This window comes from Leucoraja erinacea, chromosome 23 (genome assembly GCF_028641065.1).
Source record: "Leucoraja erinacea ecotype New England chromosome 23, Leri_hhj_1, whole genome shotgun sequence".
NCBI lineage: Eukaryota > Metazoa > Chordata > Chondrichthyes > Rajiformes > Rajidae > Leucoraja > Leucoraja erinaceus.
In genome coordinates, this window is record NC_073399.1 from 16,622,555 (window position 1) to 16,639,821 (window position 17,267).

Consider the following 17,267-nt stretch of genomic DNA (forward strand, 5'->3'; position numbering starts at 1 on the left):
AGAGTTACTCGTGCTCCTTCAATTCTGGTTTCTGAGGCATCTCCAATTTTAATTAGGCCTCGTAGCGTTGTGTTGTGTTGAGGCCTGAAATCTAAAATTCTTGCAAAAACTCTCTCTTTGAAGACTCTTACTTAAAACCTTCCTCTGATGAACCTTTTTATAATCTGCCCTAATGTTTTCATATGTGAGCAGGTGTCAAATCTTGATGGAAGATGCACCTGGGAAGAGCCTTAAAACATTTTGCCACAGTGAAGGTGCAAGATAAATATAGAGTTGTGGCTTTGCAACAGGCTGGACCCAACAAAAGTAAATGCAGCAGTGCAGATTTGAAATAAGTCTTTGTGTCTCTAATACTCAGTGTCTTTCATTAATTCTGGGGGTTCTCTTGCTTGTTGAAGGTAAACAGGAAGTTCCAGGGGAGCAAAAAGAACATTTTTTTTCCACCTAGGCTTCTTTGCAAGGTGGGTGATAGGTGCCTGGCATATGTTGCCGGGGTGGTGGAGGAAGATGCGATTGTGGCATTCAAGACTTTTGGACAGCCACGTGGATGTGAGGGGTATGGATCAGGCAGGTGAGATTAGTTTGGCTTGGCATCATATTCACAACAGACATTGTGGGTCGAAGGGCCTGTTTCTATGCTGTGCTTTCTATGTTCTCCAAATCAGAGCAACACAACCTGGAGAGTAATCAGTGATACAGTAATCCTTGGTTGTGATCTTGCACAGTTATCTTACTTAGTTTTGTTTAGAGGTAAAGTCGTGAAACAGGCCCAGTGAGCCCACGCCGACCAACGATCACCTGTTTGCGCTAGTTCTAAGTTATCCCACTTTCGCATCCACTTCATACGCACGATGGGGCAACTTAAAGAGACAAATTAAACTCCAAATCCGTATGTCTTTGGGATATAGGAGGAAACAGGAGCACCCGGAGAAAACCCACAGGGTCACAGGGAGAATGTGCAAACTCTGCATAGACAGCACCCAAGGCCAGGGATTAAATCCATGTGTCTGGCACTGTAAGGAAGCAGCTCTATAAGTTGCGCCAATATTCCGCACACTAGGGTATATTGCAAGACCTCAGGTAAGGGTATGTCACTATTGCTAAAAAGGGTTAAAATATTTTATTATGGAATCGGCACATATTATATTAATTGCATTTTATACTCAAAGATAAGCAAAGGTTTTACCCTCTGGCATTGTCGAAGTGAATGATATAGCCATCCTTTCCAAACTTTGTGAAGACCTCAAAGTGATGGCGATCCATATTTCCTGGAAGCAAATTTAGAAACATTGACTGAAGGTAATGCAGTTCACCAGAGTTGTCCTTATAGCCCTTAAGATATCCTTCCTTAAAATATTTACTTTGAGGCCTGACGAGCAGTTTAACAAACTTTAACACAATTTGTGATGAAGACAGGATATCATTAATTTGAAATATTCATCACTGAATCTAAAACGAAACCTGCATATCAACAACCGAAATGTGTAGGAAGCTGATGCTAGTGTAAGCTGAAGATAGACACAAAAAGCTGGAGTGACTCAACGGGTCACTCCGGGTGACGTTCCTTTTCTCCAGAGTAACGTTCCTTTTCTCCAGAATTGCTGCCTGACCTGCTGAGTTACTCCAGCTTTTTGTGCCTATCTCCTGTAAATCAGCCCAAGGTGGTTTTTCTTGTTCTTTTCATCCTTCGGCAGTTTCTCTTACAACAATTAAAAAATAATATTCTAGAAATTGGATGGTATACCTTTGCTAGTTTCAGTGCCAAAACGACTTCGCCAGGAATGAGATGTGATACTTTCCCTTGCAACCGCAAGAGATGCAACACTTGTCCCTTTACCTCCCCCCTCGACTCCGTTCAAGGACCCAAGCAATCGTTCCAGGTGCGACAGAGGTTTACCTGCACCTCTTCCAACCTCATCTATTGCGTCCGCTGCTCTAGATGTCAGCAGATCTGTATCGGTGAGACCAAGCGGAGGTTGGGCGATCGTTTCGCCGAACACCTCCGCTCGGTCCGCAATAACCAAGCTGACCTCCCGGTGGCTCAGCACTTCAACTCCCCCTCCCACTCCGTCTCCGACCTCTCTGTCCTGGGTCTCCTCCATGGCCACAGCGAGCAGCACCGGAAATTGGAGGAACAGCACCTCATATTCCGTTTGGGGAGTCTGCATCCTGGGGGCATGAACCTCTATGAAAATTCTACCAAAAAACACTGTGGAGAAGACAGTTTGATGGCTGCCTTAGAATTTAAGCCAAGTGAATTTTTGTTACCAGGTTAACGAAACATTTTTGCTAGAATTGTTAGCAGATACGGTACGCCAGATATAGAATTCTCCCAATTTTGTTAGTCCTTGCTCATCAGTCTCCTCCCTCAGCTTCCTCAGTCCCCCTGCTGGTTCCCAGTCCTCCCATCCCCCCCCACAGCCTTCGGGCTCCTCCTCCTTTGTCCTTTCTTGTCCCCGTCCCCCATCAGTCTGAAGAAGGGTTTCGGCCCGAAACGTTGCCTATTTCCTTCGCTCCATAGATGCTGCTGCACCCGCTGAGTTTCTCCAGCTTTTTTGTGTACCATGAGATGTGATAAGTTTAGTTTAGAGATACAGCATGGAAACAGGCCCTTTGGCCCATCGGGTTCATGCTGATCATCGACCACCCATACACACCAGTTCTATGCTATCCCATTTTCTCATCTGCTCACTACTTACCGCAAGCAATTTACAAAGGTCAATTAACCAACAAGCTCACACGTCTTTGGGATGTGGGAGGAAACTGGAGCACCCGGAGAAAACCCACACTATCACGGGGAGAATGTGCAAACGCCGCACAGATAGCCCCCTTGTTCAGAATCGAACTCAAGTCTCTGGCGCTGTGAAGCAGCAGTTGGCAATACAATTGTCTATTCATTTGTCTATTAAAATACATACAGTATTCTGAACTTTTTTTGTTGTTTATTATGATAAGATCATAAGTGAAAAGAGCAGAATTAGGCCATTTGGCCCATCGTCCACTCCGCCATTTAATCATGGCTGATCTATCTCTCCCTCCTATCCCCATTCAACTGCCTTCTCCCCATAACCTCTGACACCCGCACTAATCAAGGATCTATCTATCTCTGCCTTAAATATATCCACTGACTTGGCCTCCACAGCCTTCTGTGGCGAAGAATTCCACAGATTCACCACCATGGGTTTTACAGAGTAATTTGTTTACATATATCCGTTGTGCTGCTGTGAGAATTTCTTTGTTCTGTTTTAGGGACATATGACACTAAAACACTCTTGACTCTCTCCATCACTCCCCCACCCTAGTCGTCCTGCTCGTTTCACTGTTCACACCCATACATCTCTTCGTGATCACCTCTTCCGCAGCCAACAATGGATCATTGTGGGCTCCACCTTTCCCTGGTCATCAGTGCCGACTCTGATTTGTTCAGGATTCTTTCATACCTCTAGTTTCCCTCTCCCCTGACTCAATCTGAAGAAGGGTCTCAACCCAAAATATTACCAATTCCTTTTCTCCAGAGAAGCCATCTGACCCATTGAGTTACTCTGGCATTTTGTGTCTATCTACACAAAGAACATTCCGGGCTCAGTTCCATGTTGTCATTTCTGGGGGAGTGATTACACATGCAAATCTAAGCACAGCTTGTTCCGGCATCAAATATAACCTTTGTAGGTCAGCCACACTTTCCCCAATGTATGAAACCTATCCCCATCGCTTAGATACGTTTTTCCTGTCAAATAGTTACCTGTTAAAAAGTCAAAAATGGCCATATCAATGATGTCCAACAATCTACTGCCTGCATTGTATGGAGGAGTTCTTTTGATCAATTGACAGTAGTTTGGATTGGTTTCCCACCTAAAGGAAAAAAAGAGCAAGCAATTAGGATAGTGTTTGAACCTGTGCCCAAAACTAACATTAATCGCCTATCAGAGCCAGTTACTGCGTACAAAACTAGGGACAAGGAATTGGACCCATTATGCTTCTCTTCATGCACAAATGGGAACTAGTATTGACCCTGGCACAGAGATACATAGCTGGATGCATTTTCACACAAGTGACAACATATTTGAATCTAAGTGGTGGAGTAATTCTGTGCAGATAGGCTGCATCATTCCCGAATGAAGGACATAAAGGCCTACAAACCACTGCCAACAAACCTCCAACCAGCTTAAGTAGGAATAGTGGATAAATGTGAGGTTATCCATTTTGGTGGCAAAAACGGGAAAGCAGATTATTATCTAAATGGTGGCCAATTGGGAAAGGGGGAGATGCAGCGAGACCTGGGTGTCATGGTACACCAGTCATTGAAGGTAGGCATGCAGGTGCAGCAGGCAGTAAAGAAAGCGAATGGTATGTTGGCTTTCATAGCAAGAGGATTTAAGTATAGGAGCAGGGAGGTTCTACTTCAGTTGTACAGGGTCTTGGTGAGACCACACCTGGAGTATTGCGTGCAGTTTTGGTCTCCAAATCTGAGGGTATGGAGAGAAGGCAGGTACGGGATACTGAGTTGGATGATCAGCCATGATCATATTGAATGGCGGTGCAGGCTCGAAGGGCCGAATGGCCTACTCCTGCACCTAATTTCTATGTTTCTATGTTTCTATGAATGACTGAAAATGTTAAACAGATTTCTCCCTTCCCTCTCCCGAGGCCTCTTGTGTCTGCTGTAGTTTAATGTGGGGGTGAAGGGGCCTGTATATTGTCCTTAGGGTATGTCTGCTATCCCTGAATATGCAGCTAGTAGAGCTGTAGCCTCACATTGCCAGAGACACCAGTTTGATCCTGCCCGCACGTGGTGTCTGTGTGCAGTCTCCCTGTGACCCTAGTGGGTTTGCTCCGGGTACTGCAGTTTCTTCCCACATCACAAAATAGACGTGCGGGTTTATAGGTTCATTGGCCTCTGCAAATTGCTCCTGGTGTGAAGGGGGTGGATGAGAAAGTGGGAATGACATAGAACTAGTACGAACAGGTGATCAATGGCCGGCATGGGCGCGATGGGCCGAAGAGCCTGTTGCCATGCTATCTCTTTAAACTAAAAGACGTTAGCCCAGCCAAGACAGTTGACAGTAATTGCTGATCAGCTCATTGTTTATATTTATTGATCAGTAATATTTCTGATAACGTCATCTTTACCCGAGTGAAATAAAACTTGCTTATTACCCAATGCAAGTCAAATATTTCATGTGCATATTGACGTAATTGGTAATTAATCAAATTGAAGGGAAAGCTTGCAAGCTGCAACCAATGCACTGAGGTGACAAGAAAAAAGCTGGGCATGAATTCCAGCTTGACTTCATTTTTTACAATCCTCCTGTTACCAGCGCTAACTAAACCTGTTACAGTGCAGCTGCAAACATGTGAAGACTGAGATTCTGCTGTATCTCCCCAAAGAGGAATCAAACACAAAGTAGCTCAAAGGCCTTACTCTGCTTTGTCTGCAAATGTGTAGGACCTGCTCCATGGGTTCTTGATCTGCTCTCGTTGGGCGATGTAGAGGTCGGGCAGGAATGCAGACACAGACCCTTCCAGCTGCTGTGGTCTCCCACACGCTGCGTACTCCGTCTTACAGGAATACAGACATTTCGAATAGAAACAAACATTGTTCTCTGGCAAAAGAACAGAAACGCCATTTTTATTCATTATCTGGTGTCGTCGAGATCATTACGGCGGTGGGCCACGTGGATCGGGCGCCGCTGGGGGCCCCACAGAGGCTGAGCATGTGGATCAGATGCAGCCTGCAGCTGCCATTCATAAATTCCTAATTTGTAGGAGCAGAATTAGGCCAGACGGCCCATTAATTCTACTCCGTAATTTCAATCATGGCCCATCTATCTTTCACTCTCAACCCCATTCTCCTGCCTTCTCTCCAAAACCTCTGACTCACTTACTAATCAAGAATCTGTCAATCTCCGCCTTAGAAATATCCATTGACTTGGCCTCCACAGGTGTCTGTGGCATTGAATTCCACCAGGGGGCGCTGCACGATGGCTGCCTCGCCAACGGTCTGTCTTCGTCTTTTCCCTTCTTTGTGTTTTAGTTTGTTATAAAATGTATGTTTTAGCTTATCTTTAGTTTTTGTGTTTGTGGGTGGGGGAAACTTTAAAAAAAAAATCTCGACGGAGATGAGACTTTTTCCGTGTTGTATCTCCGTCTGCACTGCGGCCTAACATTGTGGAGTTGGCGGCCTCCAACTTCTAGAGCTCCAAAACCGCGGAGCCTGCGGACTTTAACATCTTGGAGTTGCCGATCCCTTTGCCAGGGGTCGGCCTTTGGTGCTCCAACCTGCGGGAGCTGCGGACTTTAGCATCGTGAAGCTGGCGGTCCCTGGCTAGGGACCGGTTTCGTGAACTCCAAGCCGCATGAGTTTCGACCATCCCAATGCGGGAGCTTGGTCGACGGCTATGGATGGTTCGATTCCCGTGGGAGGAAGGGAGGAAAGAAGATGAGGTTTATTGCCTTACATCACAGTGGGGAATGTGGAGGAGCCGCTGTGGTGGATGTTTATGGCAAATCTTTATGTAATTGTGTGCTGTTGCTATTTTGGTATGTCTGTATGACAAACCAAATTCCTCGTATGTTGCAAAACATACTTGGCTAATAAATTACAATCATGATTATGATTATGAGATTCACCATCCTCTGCCTAAAGAAATTCCCCCTCATCTTTCTAAAGGTATGTCCTTTTATTCTGAGGCTATGGCCTCTGGTCCTAGATTCTCCCACTGGTGGAAACTGCGGAGGCCAGGGACAGTGGAGAACATCGACACACCAACCTAATGTCGCCGCCACGATCACAGGCCTTAAGGCCAAGATAAGACACGCTATAGTTTAGAACTTAGGGATACAAGATAGCGTTGGAAGCTTCTGTGTGGAGCTCCAGTATAATCTATTCTTCTTACACTACAATCATTGCACTCCTGTACTTGGGCACGATTGTGGTAATGCTTCAAAATACCTTTAATCAGAACAGGGATGAGTTAGATCGAATACTATTGGAATCTGCATACTACTCGTCAGACTTTTTGAGCAAAATTGGAAGGGGTGATTCCTCTGGGATCAGAGAAGAGTGTGGGAAGAGAGAAAGGATAGGGGGCGGGACAGGGCAGGAGGAAAGGGAGTTTGATAGAGATCAGAAATGGGTAGAGGACAATTGTTGGGAATGGTTGGACAGTTGTTGGTATTTCTAAACGGAAGGAGAAGAGTGGCATTTACGGGGAAGGGAGAGATCATGAGGGTTAATTGAGGGAAAGGATGGTCGGGGTGGGGTCAACGAGTCTGACTAGACCTTCTAAACCAGTACAGACGTCCTCTGCAAGCGAGGACCTGCACCATTGATCAAAGCTCACCACCCATGACAATGATAACAGAATAACACTCTTGTTTATTTAAAAATGTGTTTGAATGTGGTTGGCCACGTGATCTCACCCTGAAGGTGAGAGAGGAACAGTTTAAAGAAGATGTTTAGTTTAGTTTGGAGACACAGCATGGAAATAGGCCCGTCGGCCCACTGAGTCCATGCGACCATCTAGCTCTGTGTTATCCCATTCCCGACATACTACAGAGGCCACTTAACCTTCAAAGCTGCACGTCCTTTGGGATGTGGAAGGAAGCCGGAGCACCCGGAGAAAACCCATGTGGACACAGGGAGAACATGCAAACCTCTGCTGGACAAGGTGGTGAGTGCCTTGAACATGCTGCCAGGCACAGTGGTGGAGGCAGATACGATCGTGGTGTCTACACGTCTTTTAAATACGCACATGATTCTGCAGGGAATGGAGGGATATGGATCACGTGCTGGTAGAGGAGATTAGGTTTAACCTTGCATCATGTTTGGTGTGGACTGTGGACCTGTGGGGCCTGTTCCTATGCTGTACTGTCCTAGGTTCTAATTATCTACATTTGTGGCATAAATGTGCAACGGTTTAAATGTTCCCACTAAAAGGTATTGCTTCAATGCAACATGACATTTGCATTCTGAGGAGCTATTGAACTTCCGCCTATTACATAAATATTCTGTCGTAAGGGCAGAGGTCATCCTCATTACCTGGCGAGATGAAAAAGCTCCCTTTCAAATCTTCATTTTGGGTCAGATCTTGAATTTCTTTACTGAGGTGAATTCTTCTGCCAGCCACAGGGGGAACCCGACGGAAATCGAGAATCCTTCCAAGGGAAATACAAATTCATCAACAAGTACAATCGGAATAATGTATCGTTGAAGCAAAAATATCTCATTCTTTGGGGGTGCAAGTTTAGAATGTAATTGTGTATTTGCTTCTGCATGTGTGTGTGCATGCCTGTTATTTTGTGTGTGTGTGTGTGTGTGCAAACCTGTGTATGACTGCATATGTGTGTAGTAGGTGCATGATCGTAAATGTGTATGTCTGTGGCTGTTTATGCGATTGTGTGTTTAAATGTTTTGTTTTTTTAGTTTTAGAGATACAGTGCGGACAAAGGCCCTTTGGCTCACCGAGTCTGCACCGACCAGCAACCCCGCACACTAACACTATCCTACACACACACACTAAGGACAATTTACAATTTTACCAAGCCAATTAACCTATAAACCTGTATGTATAAACCAGAGTTGCTGCCTTAGAGCGCCAGGGACCCGGGTACGATCCTGACTACGGGTGCTGTCTGTACAGATTTTGTACGTTCTCCCCGTGACCACGTGGGTTTTCTCTGGGAGCTCCGGTTTCCTCCCACACTCCAAAGACGTACAAGTTTGTAGGTTAAGTAGATTTGGTAAAAATTGTATTTGTCCCTAGTCTGCAGTGCGTGCTAGAGTACGGGGATCGCTGGTCGGCGTGGACTCGGTGGGCCGAAGGCCCTGTTTCCATGTGTATCTTTAAACTAAACTAAACTAAATGACTGGCTCCTTAACTTAAAATTGCATCCCCTCCTTTTGATGCAGTGGGTTGAGTGGATCGGAGGTGGGTGTGGCAGAAGTGGTAAATGTGCTTTTGGCACAGACACAAAACACGCAACAAGCTGTCCATTGCACGCACTGGGAGTTTTCTTTATTGTGACTGAAGCTGAATCTCTGAGATAAATTCAAAGTCCACGTTGCTCTCATTCCACTGCCCTGTAAGTAGATGGTAATGAGTTGCTCCTGTGAATGGATAATATGGGGCAGATGAATGCAGCATTTTTGTGAACTTCTCATTTCCACAGTTGTGGTTCTCAAAATCAGATGCGAATTAAAACCAAAATCACTTTGCCTTCCAATTCCTTTCAAAGTAGATGTGTTTTGTAGATCACTTCTTTTTTAAGCACACAGAATCATAGAAATTCAGCAATTTACAGTTATTGTTAGTTTTTATCCGTTATCTTGAGGACAATCGATTTCACACGCAGGATAAACCAAGACCTTACCTGTCCAAGTGAAAAGCAGCAATCTCAGCATTATGCCTTTGAATGTCAACAAAGTAAAAAACATCTTCTGGGGTTTCCTCTTCTCGATTCTGTCTGAGATAAATAAACATAACCCATCTGAGTGAGTATGGGTCTTTCATCGTACAATGAGTGAAAGGATGACATCTTGCAGTTGGTGTGGATGCAATGGTCCTCCTCCCTTCCCTTGGCTCACCAATTGCTCCTTCCCATTACTTTCCTTGGCTGGTCCTGGCTTTATACAGCCTGTGGCCAGCTGCAGGAGATGCCCACCTCCCCATCCAGAGTATCTTCTCTTCAGCTTACTAACTACCAGACTATTACTTTGCTGTGCCCAGAGCCCACCTCTCCACCTCCCGCCATGATGAATTTAGTTTAGTCTAGCTTAGAGATACAGCATGGAACCAGGCCCCTCGGCCCGCCGAGTCCATGCTGATCATCCATCACCTGTTCACAATGATTCTACGCTATACCAATTATTTCATCCATACTCTACACACTAGGGGCAATTTACAGAGGCCAATTAACCTACGAACCCGCACGTCTTTGAGATGTGGGAAACCCACACGGTCACAGGGAGAATGCGCACACTGCACACACAGATAGCACCTGAGGTTAGGATCGAACCAGGGTCTCTGGCGATGTGAGGTAGCGGCTAAATTGATCATTCAATCAATGTAGGTGACTATTGTTACATTGTTGCAATATAATTAACGTGACAGCTAACATATAAACAGCAAACCCTGAAATACATCATAATAATATCCATATAGTTCACTTTAGTGATGGTAATTGTAGATAAGCTTCCTTGCTTTCCTTCAAAATAGTGTCATTGAATCTTCTACATTATCTTAAGATGGAACTTCACTTCAATGCCACTTCCAGACATGTTATGCGGCTGCAAGAATCAATTTCATTGTTTTGTTTAGGTAATGTTTGACAATTATGTTTGACTTGTCTCTTGACAACTGAAAACCAGCACCTCCATCTGCAGAGGACTCGTGCCTCAATACGTTAGAATGTTATAGAGTCAGATAGTTATACATTACTGGGGCATCAGGGATGACATTAGGTTTGGCAGTGACCACACTGACCCGACTCTCACAGTGGGGTGAACTCACAGGGTTTATTTTATTTACAATGGTTTAGAAAGTCCAGGCCCACATGTCCGGGTAATGTTGCGGGTAATGTTGGCAACCTCGGGTTTGCCCCGGCAGCTCAGTGCTGGTGTTCGGAGGAGGAGGCGAGGCAATCCCAGGTCTCTCCCTGCGGTTCAGCCTTGTCTCGAGAGGAGGCACTGGTGGTGTCAAGGTCTATCCTGGCTGCTCAGCTTTGGGCTTGAAGAAGCAGTGCTGGCAGTCTCTGTGTTATCCTGGCTGCCAGGTCCTTGCCTGTGTATGTGGCTGCAGTCACTTGTTCTAAATGGGCATGAAGAGGCACTGACATCTCAGGCTTGCCCTGGCCTCAGTAGAGGCGCTGGTTGTCCAGGGCTTCTTCCCAGCAGCCCAGTCTTGACCACAAGATGGCGCTGGATGTCTTGGGTTTGGCCCAGTGGCTCAGAATTTCTAGAACCAGCGACAGGGGAACAGAGCTAGCAGGGAGGTGCCCCACTTACACTCCCTTCCACTCTCTTTTCTTCCCGTCTTCTGCTCATTCTCTCAACTTTACGCTTCTGGCTAGAATGCCTGGGTACTATAGGGAATAGACTGACAAGGTTCAGGTGGCCAACCAATATCAGCTCATTGGACCCAGCTATTACCATTAATGCTGCAGATCGGCCTCTCCTGGCCAGTCAGCTGTAGGTAGGGTTCAGAGTGGCATCGAGGAGAGAGAGCACTGTCACAGCACTGAAACAGGCCCTTTGTCTGAACTTGTCCTTGGTGACCAAGTTGCTCAACTAAACTAGTCACAAGTTCACAAATTACAGGAGTAGAATTAGGCCTTTCGGCCCAACAAGTCTACTCCACCATTCAATCATGGCTGATCTCTGCCTCCTTGCCCATTTTCCTGTCTTCTCCCCATAACCATTGACACCTGTTTAAATCAAGAATTTATACATCTCTGCCTTAAAAATATCCGCTGATTTGGCCTCTGCGGCCCTCTGTGGCAATAAGTTCCACAGATTAACCACCCTCATGGTTTTATATACTCCTCAACCTCCTGCATACTGGGGGAAATGATCCAACCTAACCAGCCTCTTCTTGCAACTCAAACCTTCCAGACCTGGTAACATGTCAACTAAGATATTTATGCTCAAGTCATTGGGCTTCATTCTCTAACTTTGTCACTCTCAGAGATGTCAATGATCAATGATACCCAGAGCTGATACAATAATTCCTGATGTTCTGAATCCTTAAGTTCATGAACATCAGTCACACGTCTAGAATAAGCAAAGACTGGAGTGTGTCATTGTGCTGGAACATGCTGGAGTTGTTCCGTGCTATATGTAACCTCATAGTTTGTATACATCTTTTAAATCCCGAGCCAGTATAGCAGTGTGTGTAATAGATTCCAACTTACTTCTACATTGTAAAAGGGCAGGGGAGTCTTTATATTAAACTTGGGAGTTTTTGCAACGTCTGCTACAAATACATATGGAGACTAAAGAAAGGCTGATAGAAGATCCCACTTACAAAAGAATATAGAAAGCGTATGGTACCATAGAAAGCATACAGTACCGTATAGCGGATGGTATTATAGTTCTCAAGGTAGAATTTGGTTTGCCAATAGAACTGAATTCTGTTCAACAGTTCAATTCTGTCAATTGCTCAACAGAACAATTCTGTGAGCAAAAGCCCAGATGAATGACATAAATGACACCTCTCATAACCCCGACCTTTGCATAAAACTACAATGTACATTTGGTCATCCCATTTATACCTTCGAAAGGGAAAATTATATTGTATCAGCTCAGAATAGAAATATCATCTCTTTGGGAGAAAAGTGACAGATTCAGGCCCTAACGCAGAGACTTGAGCACAATAGTCTTGGATAACACTAATGTAGTCCATCAGGAGTCTTCCACAGATGAAAGTGCTGCTTTTCAGTTGAAGCACTGAAGTGAGCATATTCTTCACTGACGGGTGTTGGTGAATTAACTTACCTCATGGGTTTGTAGATTGCTTTTCCAAAATTCTGAAATCTTAATAGCAATTTCAGGTGGACTCCACTTGGCTTCACAACTTGTGGAGAAAATCATAAAGTAAATTATAACAGATGAAATTCTGTCCATCTACGAAAATGTTTCACGTGAAGCAGCATTTTCAGATGCAACACACTATCCGACATCAAAGCATATTTTAGATTAGCGATACAGCATGGAAACAGGCCCTTCAGCCCACCATGTCCATGCTGACAAGCGATCACCCGTACACTAGTTCTATCCTACACGCTAGGGACAATTTACAGAAGCCAATTAACCTACAATCCTGCACGCCTTTGGAATGTGGGAGGAAACCGGAGCACCTGGAGAAAACCCATGCGGTCACAGAGAGAACGTGCAAACTCCCTACACTCAGCACCCGTAGTCAGGATCGAACCCGGGTCTCTGGTGCTGCGAGGCAGCAACTCCACCGTTGCGCCACTGTGCCTCCCTCAGACTCAGAATGAAAAGTTTGCCAAGTCGTGTGGCTTTCTTACAGTTACAAGGATAAACCAAGGATGAACTCAAACAATATATTTCTCTACGTTGGTCCTAATGCACAATCTTTTATTGCCTTAAAACCACTGTCTTTTGTGGCCACGAACAGCATTTGATCCGACATGAATTCCAAGGCAATGAGTTAATTTGGGAAATGACCTTTCCATCAATACCCAATCTAGAATACACGGCAGAACCGAGGTCTAATGTGCATGAATGGTGGGGGTTGGAGGATATTGTGACAAACGTCTGCTAAATATCATGTGCTAAAGTATTGCGAGAACCAAATTCAACAGCCTCCTCAGTTGGCCTTACATTTCAATTAGAGGTCTGTTTATTTTTTGGCAGATGTGAGAGTCAGTCTTGACAGGAACAGTCTGAATTACATTAACAGTTGTGTTTTATTAAAAGGAAACCATGTTTAAAGATTAAGTGAAGTTCATCGAGGATGCAACTTGTGGGCTGAGGGAACTAGCGAATGCCAGATGTACTATGTACTCGGATTTCCAAGTAAAGCTACACATAGAGCACAGGCTCACGGTATGGAGGGCAATGTTATGGCATACATAGAGAATGCGTTAACTAAAGAAAAGTAGTGAGTGAGGAGAAATGGTCTGTTTTAGATGCCAGAGGGAGCAGTGTTAGCTCTATAATGTAAGGTATTTCGAGAGAGGGAGTGTCTTGCATCAACGTTTATTAAAGATATAAAAATCGGGGGGAATGTAAATAGTGATTAGTTTAGTTTAAAGATACAACACGGAAACAGGCCCTTCGGCCCACAGTAGGTTCTGGAGGTTGTACGGGCCCGCGGTGGGTGCCGGAGGTTCGTCGATGACGTGCCGCCGAGAACAAAGAGGGACGTGGCGCGGAGGAGCCAACGAGAAAGAAGTGGGACAATGGCGTGAGGGGCAGCCAAGAACAAAGGAGGTGTGTTGGGGGGGGGACGTGGGGGGGAGGGGGGGGGGGGGGGGGGAGGGGGGGGGGGCGCTAAGATCAAAGAGGGACGATAGGGCATCACATTGAACACTTTGTAGTTTTGTGTCGAAGCCCTTTTGGTGGCGACTCTTTGCATACCTTGTGTATGGTGAGCAAAACAAAGCATTTCCCTGAGACACGTCACATGTGATAATAAAGTATCAATCAACCAATCAATTATTGAAGGAAGGAAATAGTTGCTTTTGCAGTATCATTAGTTTGATTCAATTTATAGAAACATTAGTTAGATTAAAGATGAAGCAGATTGAACCATAAAGCCTTGAGTTTAGAGGAATGAAACATGGCTTCACGTAAGATTATTCGGATTGCTTATATTTTCTAAATGGCTTTAGCAAAATGGCTTCAATAATTTTCCAAGCTTCGTCTTCCAATGGGATGACATTTTAGTTTGAGTTTAAACCATTTCCCACGTAAGAAACCAATCTGACACTGTTTTGTTATAGATTCGGTTGTGGCAAAAGGACAAGAAGATAGAAACAAAATGCTGGAGTAACTCAGCGGGACAGGCAGCATCTCTGGAGAAAAGGAATGGGTGGCGTTTCGGGTCGAGTCTGAAGGAGGGTCTCGACCCGAAACATCACCCAGAGATGCGGCCTGTCCCGCTGAGTTACTCCAGCATTCTGTGCCTATCTTCAGTTTAAACCAGCATCTCCTTTTCTTTCCTACCAAAGTAGTACAAGAAATCTCATCTCACCCAGAACAGTAACTAGCTCTACTCCAGGTTATTGGTCTGTAAGATTCAGCCATGATGGTAGCCTACAACTAGTTAAATATTAGGTAAGGAATAGTTCACATAGTCCATTTAATTCACCCTATACTAGGTTTGTCTTGGACCCTCACAGGCAACTTTTATCCTTCTGCTCCGTGTCGAGTCATAAATCTAATATGGGCACATTTGAGTACAAGGTCCACTTCTCTACTTCCTTAAAGAGACAAACACCACTTTATCAGATGCAAAGTGTTTATACACTTCTGCCAAGGAGAAAACCATACATGTGTGGGTGGGAAGTACTGCAATGTATTTATAGTAAACATGCACACTACAGAGCACAGTTGAGCTGATTTTGAATCAATCTGTAACGTGAGGAGCCATCAAGGGTTACAGAGCCAAAAAAGTTTTAAACAAAAACTCATTCATCACAAGGATCAGTTTGAACAAATTGTCAGTGGGCTTCCTTGCCATAGCTGAATGTGAAAAGGTTTACAGCGGTACTAATCGTCCCAGAGAACTCCAACCACAAGTAACACAAAGTCAAGTTGCTCTCATGTATATTGACTCATGTTTGCCCGTCCCTCGGTCAGAGCAGCAGTAACGTTTACTTTAGACCAGCACAAACACTGCAGTTATTGCACAAGGCAAAGGGTGAAGGAGAGTGTCCTCATTCCAAAGCATCATTCACCACCCTCTCTCTCAGTTACCTCACTTGGTTCTGAGGTTTGAAGCAAAATACAAAATCACTTTACTTCACCCATGACAGTAAAGGAATATATTCATTAATAAAAATTAAAAAAACAAAACAATTATCTTAGATCTTCTTCTAAACCTGAAATTAAACGGGGATGCGAGTTTGCCACATTCTTTCAGTAAATTGTACAGGGTCGAGTAAGTTAAATGCTCTCCTACCTTCTTTACAGTTGCACCTTCCCCTCAAAGCCTTTTCGTCATATGTATAATCTACAAAATATGCAAAAAGTAATTTATTTATTAATGAAAGTTGTAATCTCAGGGGCAATAAGACTTGCATTTTGGATACTCCTGAGGCAAATTGCAGCTTGAAGCTGCCGCAGAAGTGACAGGTCAGATTCATGGTACAAGACAAGCCTGTTTCCAATGCCAAAGCACTGAAAGGTGCCTTGGGTGGGGGTGGCAACACAAACCACTCACGCCTATCTACACACAGCTTGCCATTCCAGTCCACAGGATCCTCATTACGTCAGTTTGACCTCCCGGATTCTTAACTAGAATGGAACATATTTAAGTTTTTTTTAAGAAAGCTGCCAATCCTACAAATGTACTACATCTTGAGTGCAATTGAGCAGAACACCCTTCTACATAATGAGATTTAACTTCAACAGCAAGCAGTGGGCTAAGGTGCTACCAGCTATTAATCTGTACAGTAGCAGATGGCTTCAGTGCTGATGAATGTATAACCGCTGAGAATGTTGGAAGAGTTTTTTTGCACTGTTCTTGTTTTGCATATATATTTTTTATTCTGAATAAAATATATTTTGGGGGGAAAAAAAACGTAATGTAACCGCATTATTGTAATTTCAGGTGTTTAGATTTTGTTTTAGTTTAGTTTTAGTTTAGAGAAACAGCATGGAAGCAGGACGTTTGGCCCTGACCAGCGATCCCTGCATATTAACACTATCCTATACACACTAGGGGCAATTTACAATGATGCCAAGCCAATTAACCTATAAACCTGTACGATTTTGGAGTGTGGGAGGAAACCGAAGATCTCGGAGAAAACTCACGTGGTCACAGGAAGAACGAACAAACTACATACAGACAGCACCCGTAGTCAGGATTGAACCCGGGTGTCTGACGCTGTAAGGCAGTAGTTCTACAGCTGTGCCACCGTATATTTAGTGTATGGAGAATTGATGCAAAAGAAGTCCTTTTCGTTTTCCAAACAGATATCATAAGAGGCCAGAATTTTTAAAAAAGTTCTAATTAGTGTAAACTTGTTAAAAAGTTGACACAGCCAGCTTTTTTTCTGAGTAAGTAAGGGAGAGAAGTCTAAAACTAGAGGGTATAGGTTTGAGGTGAGAGGGGGAAGATTTAAAGGGGATCTGAGTGGCATCTTTTTCACACAGAAGGCGTCGCATGTATGGAGCGAGCTGTCAGAGAAAATGATATAGATGGGTACAATATGACTCTTAGAAAGACTCTTGCACAGGTATAAAGAGAAGAAAGATTTGGATGGGCAGGGGTCAGACGCAGACAGGACTAACGATTAGTCAACTTGGCTGGCATGGACATGTTGAGCCAAATGACCCATTTCCATGCTGTCTGACTCTCTGACTCTAAGTCAATATCCAGAAAAGGAAAATTAAACATTTGGGTTTATGCGTCACCAACATCAGAGTTCACAACGGATCACTGACCTCAGTGTCATCAGCAATAAGGTTATCACCAACTCATTGGTACGATTTATTACTAACTTAGCTCCGCCATACTTTGTGCAGTGAAAAGGTGCAACCCCATGGGCCAAAACCTGATCAATATCCTGGAAGT

At 44.4% G+C, this 17,267-nt stretch overlaps 1 protein-coding gene across 2 annotated transcripts in view; it reads right to left on the reverse strand.

The window, feature by feature from the left end:
- The window catches only part of fam20a (FAM20A golgi associated secretory pathway pseudokinase), a 46,373-nt gene that overhangs the window by 5,448 nt on the left and 23,658 nt on the right, over window positions 1-17,267 (reverse strand). The window contains exons 3-9 of one of the 2 annotated variants that reach the window (XM_055653969.1): window positions 15,651-15,701; window positions 12,494-12,572; window positions 9,373-9,465; window positions 8,042-8,157; window positions 5,423-5,603; window positions 3,743-3,852; window positions 1,187-1,268 (exon numbers count right to left, since the gene is read on the reverse strand). In XM_055653969.1, coding sequence (XP_055509944.1) covers window positions 1,187-1,268; window positions 3,743-3,852; window positions 5,423-5,603; window positions 8,042-8,157; window positions 9,373-9,465; window positions 12,494-12,572; window positions 15,651-15,701 — 712 coding nt within the window. The remainder of the gene's footprint in view (window positions 1-1,186; window positions 1,269-3,742; window positions 3,853-5,422; window positions 5,604-8,041; window positions 8,158-9,372; window positions 9,466-12,493; window positions 12,573-15,650; window positions 15,702-17,267) is intronic. The other variant, XM_055653970.1, reaches the window with a different exon arrangement.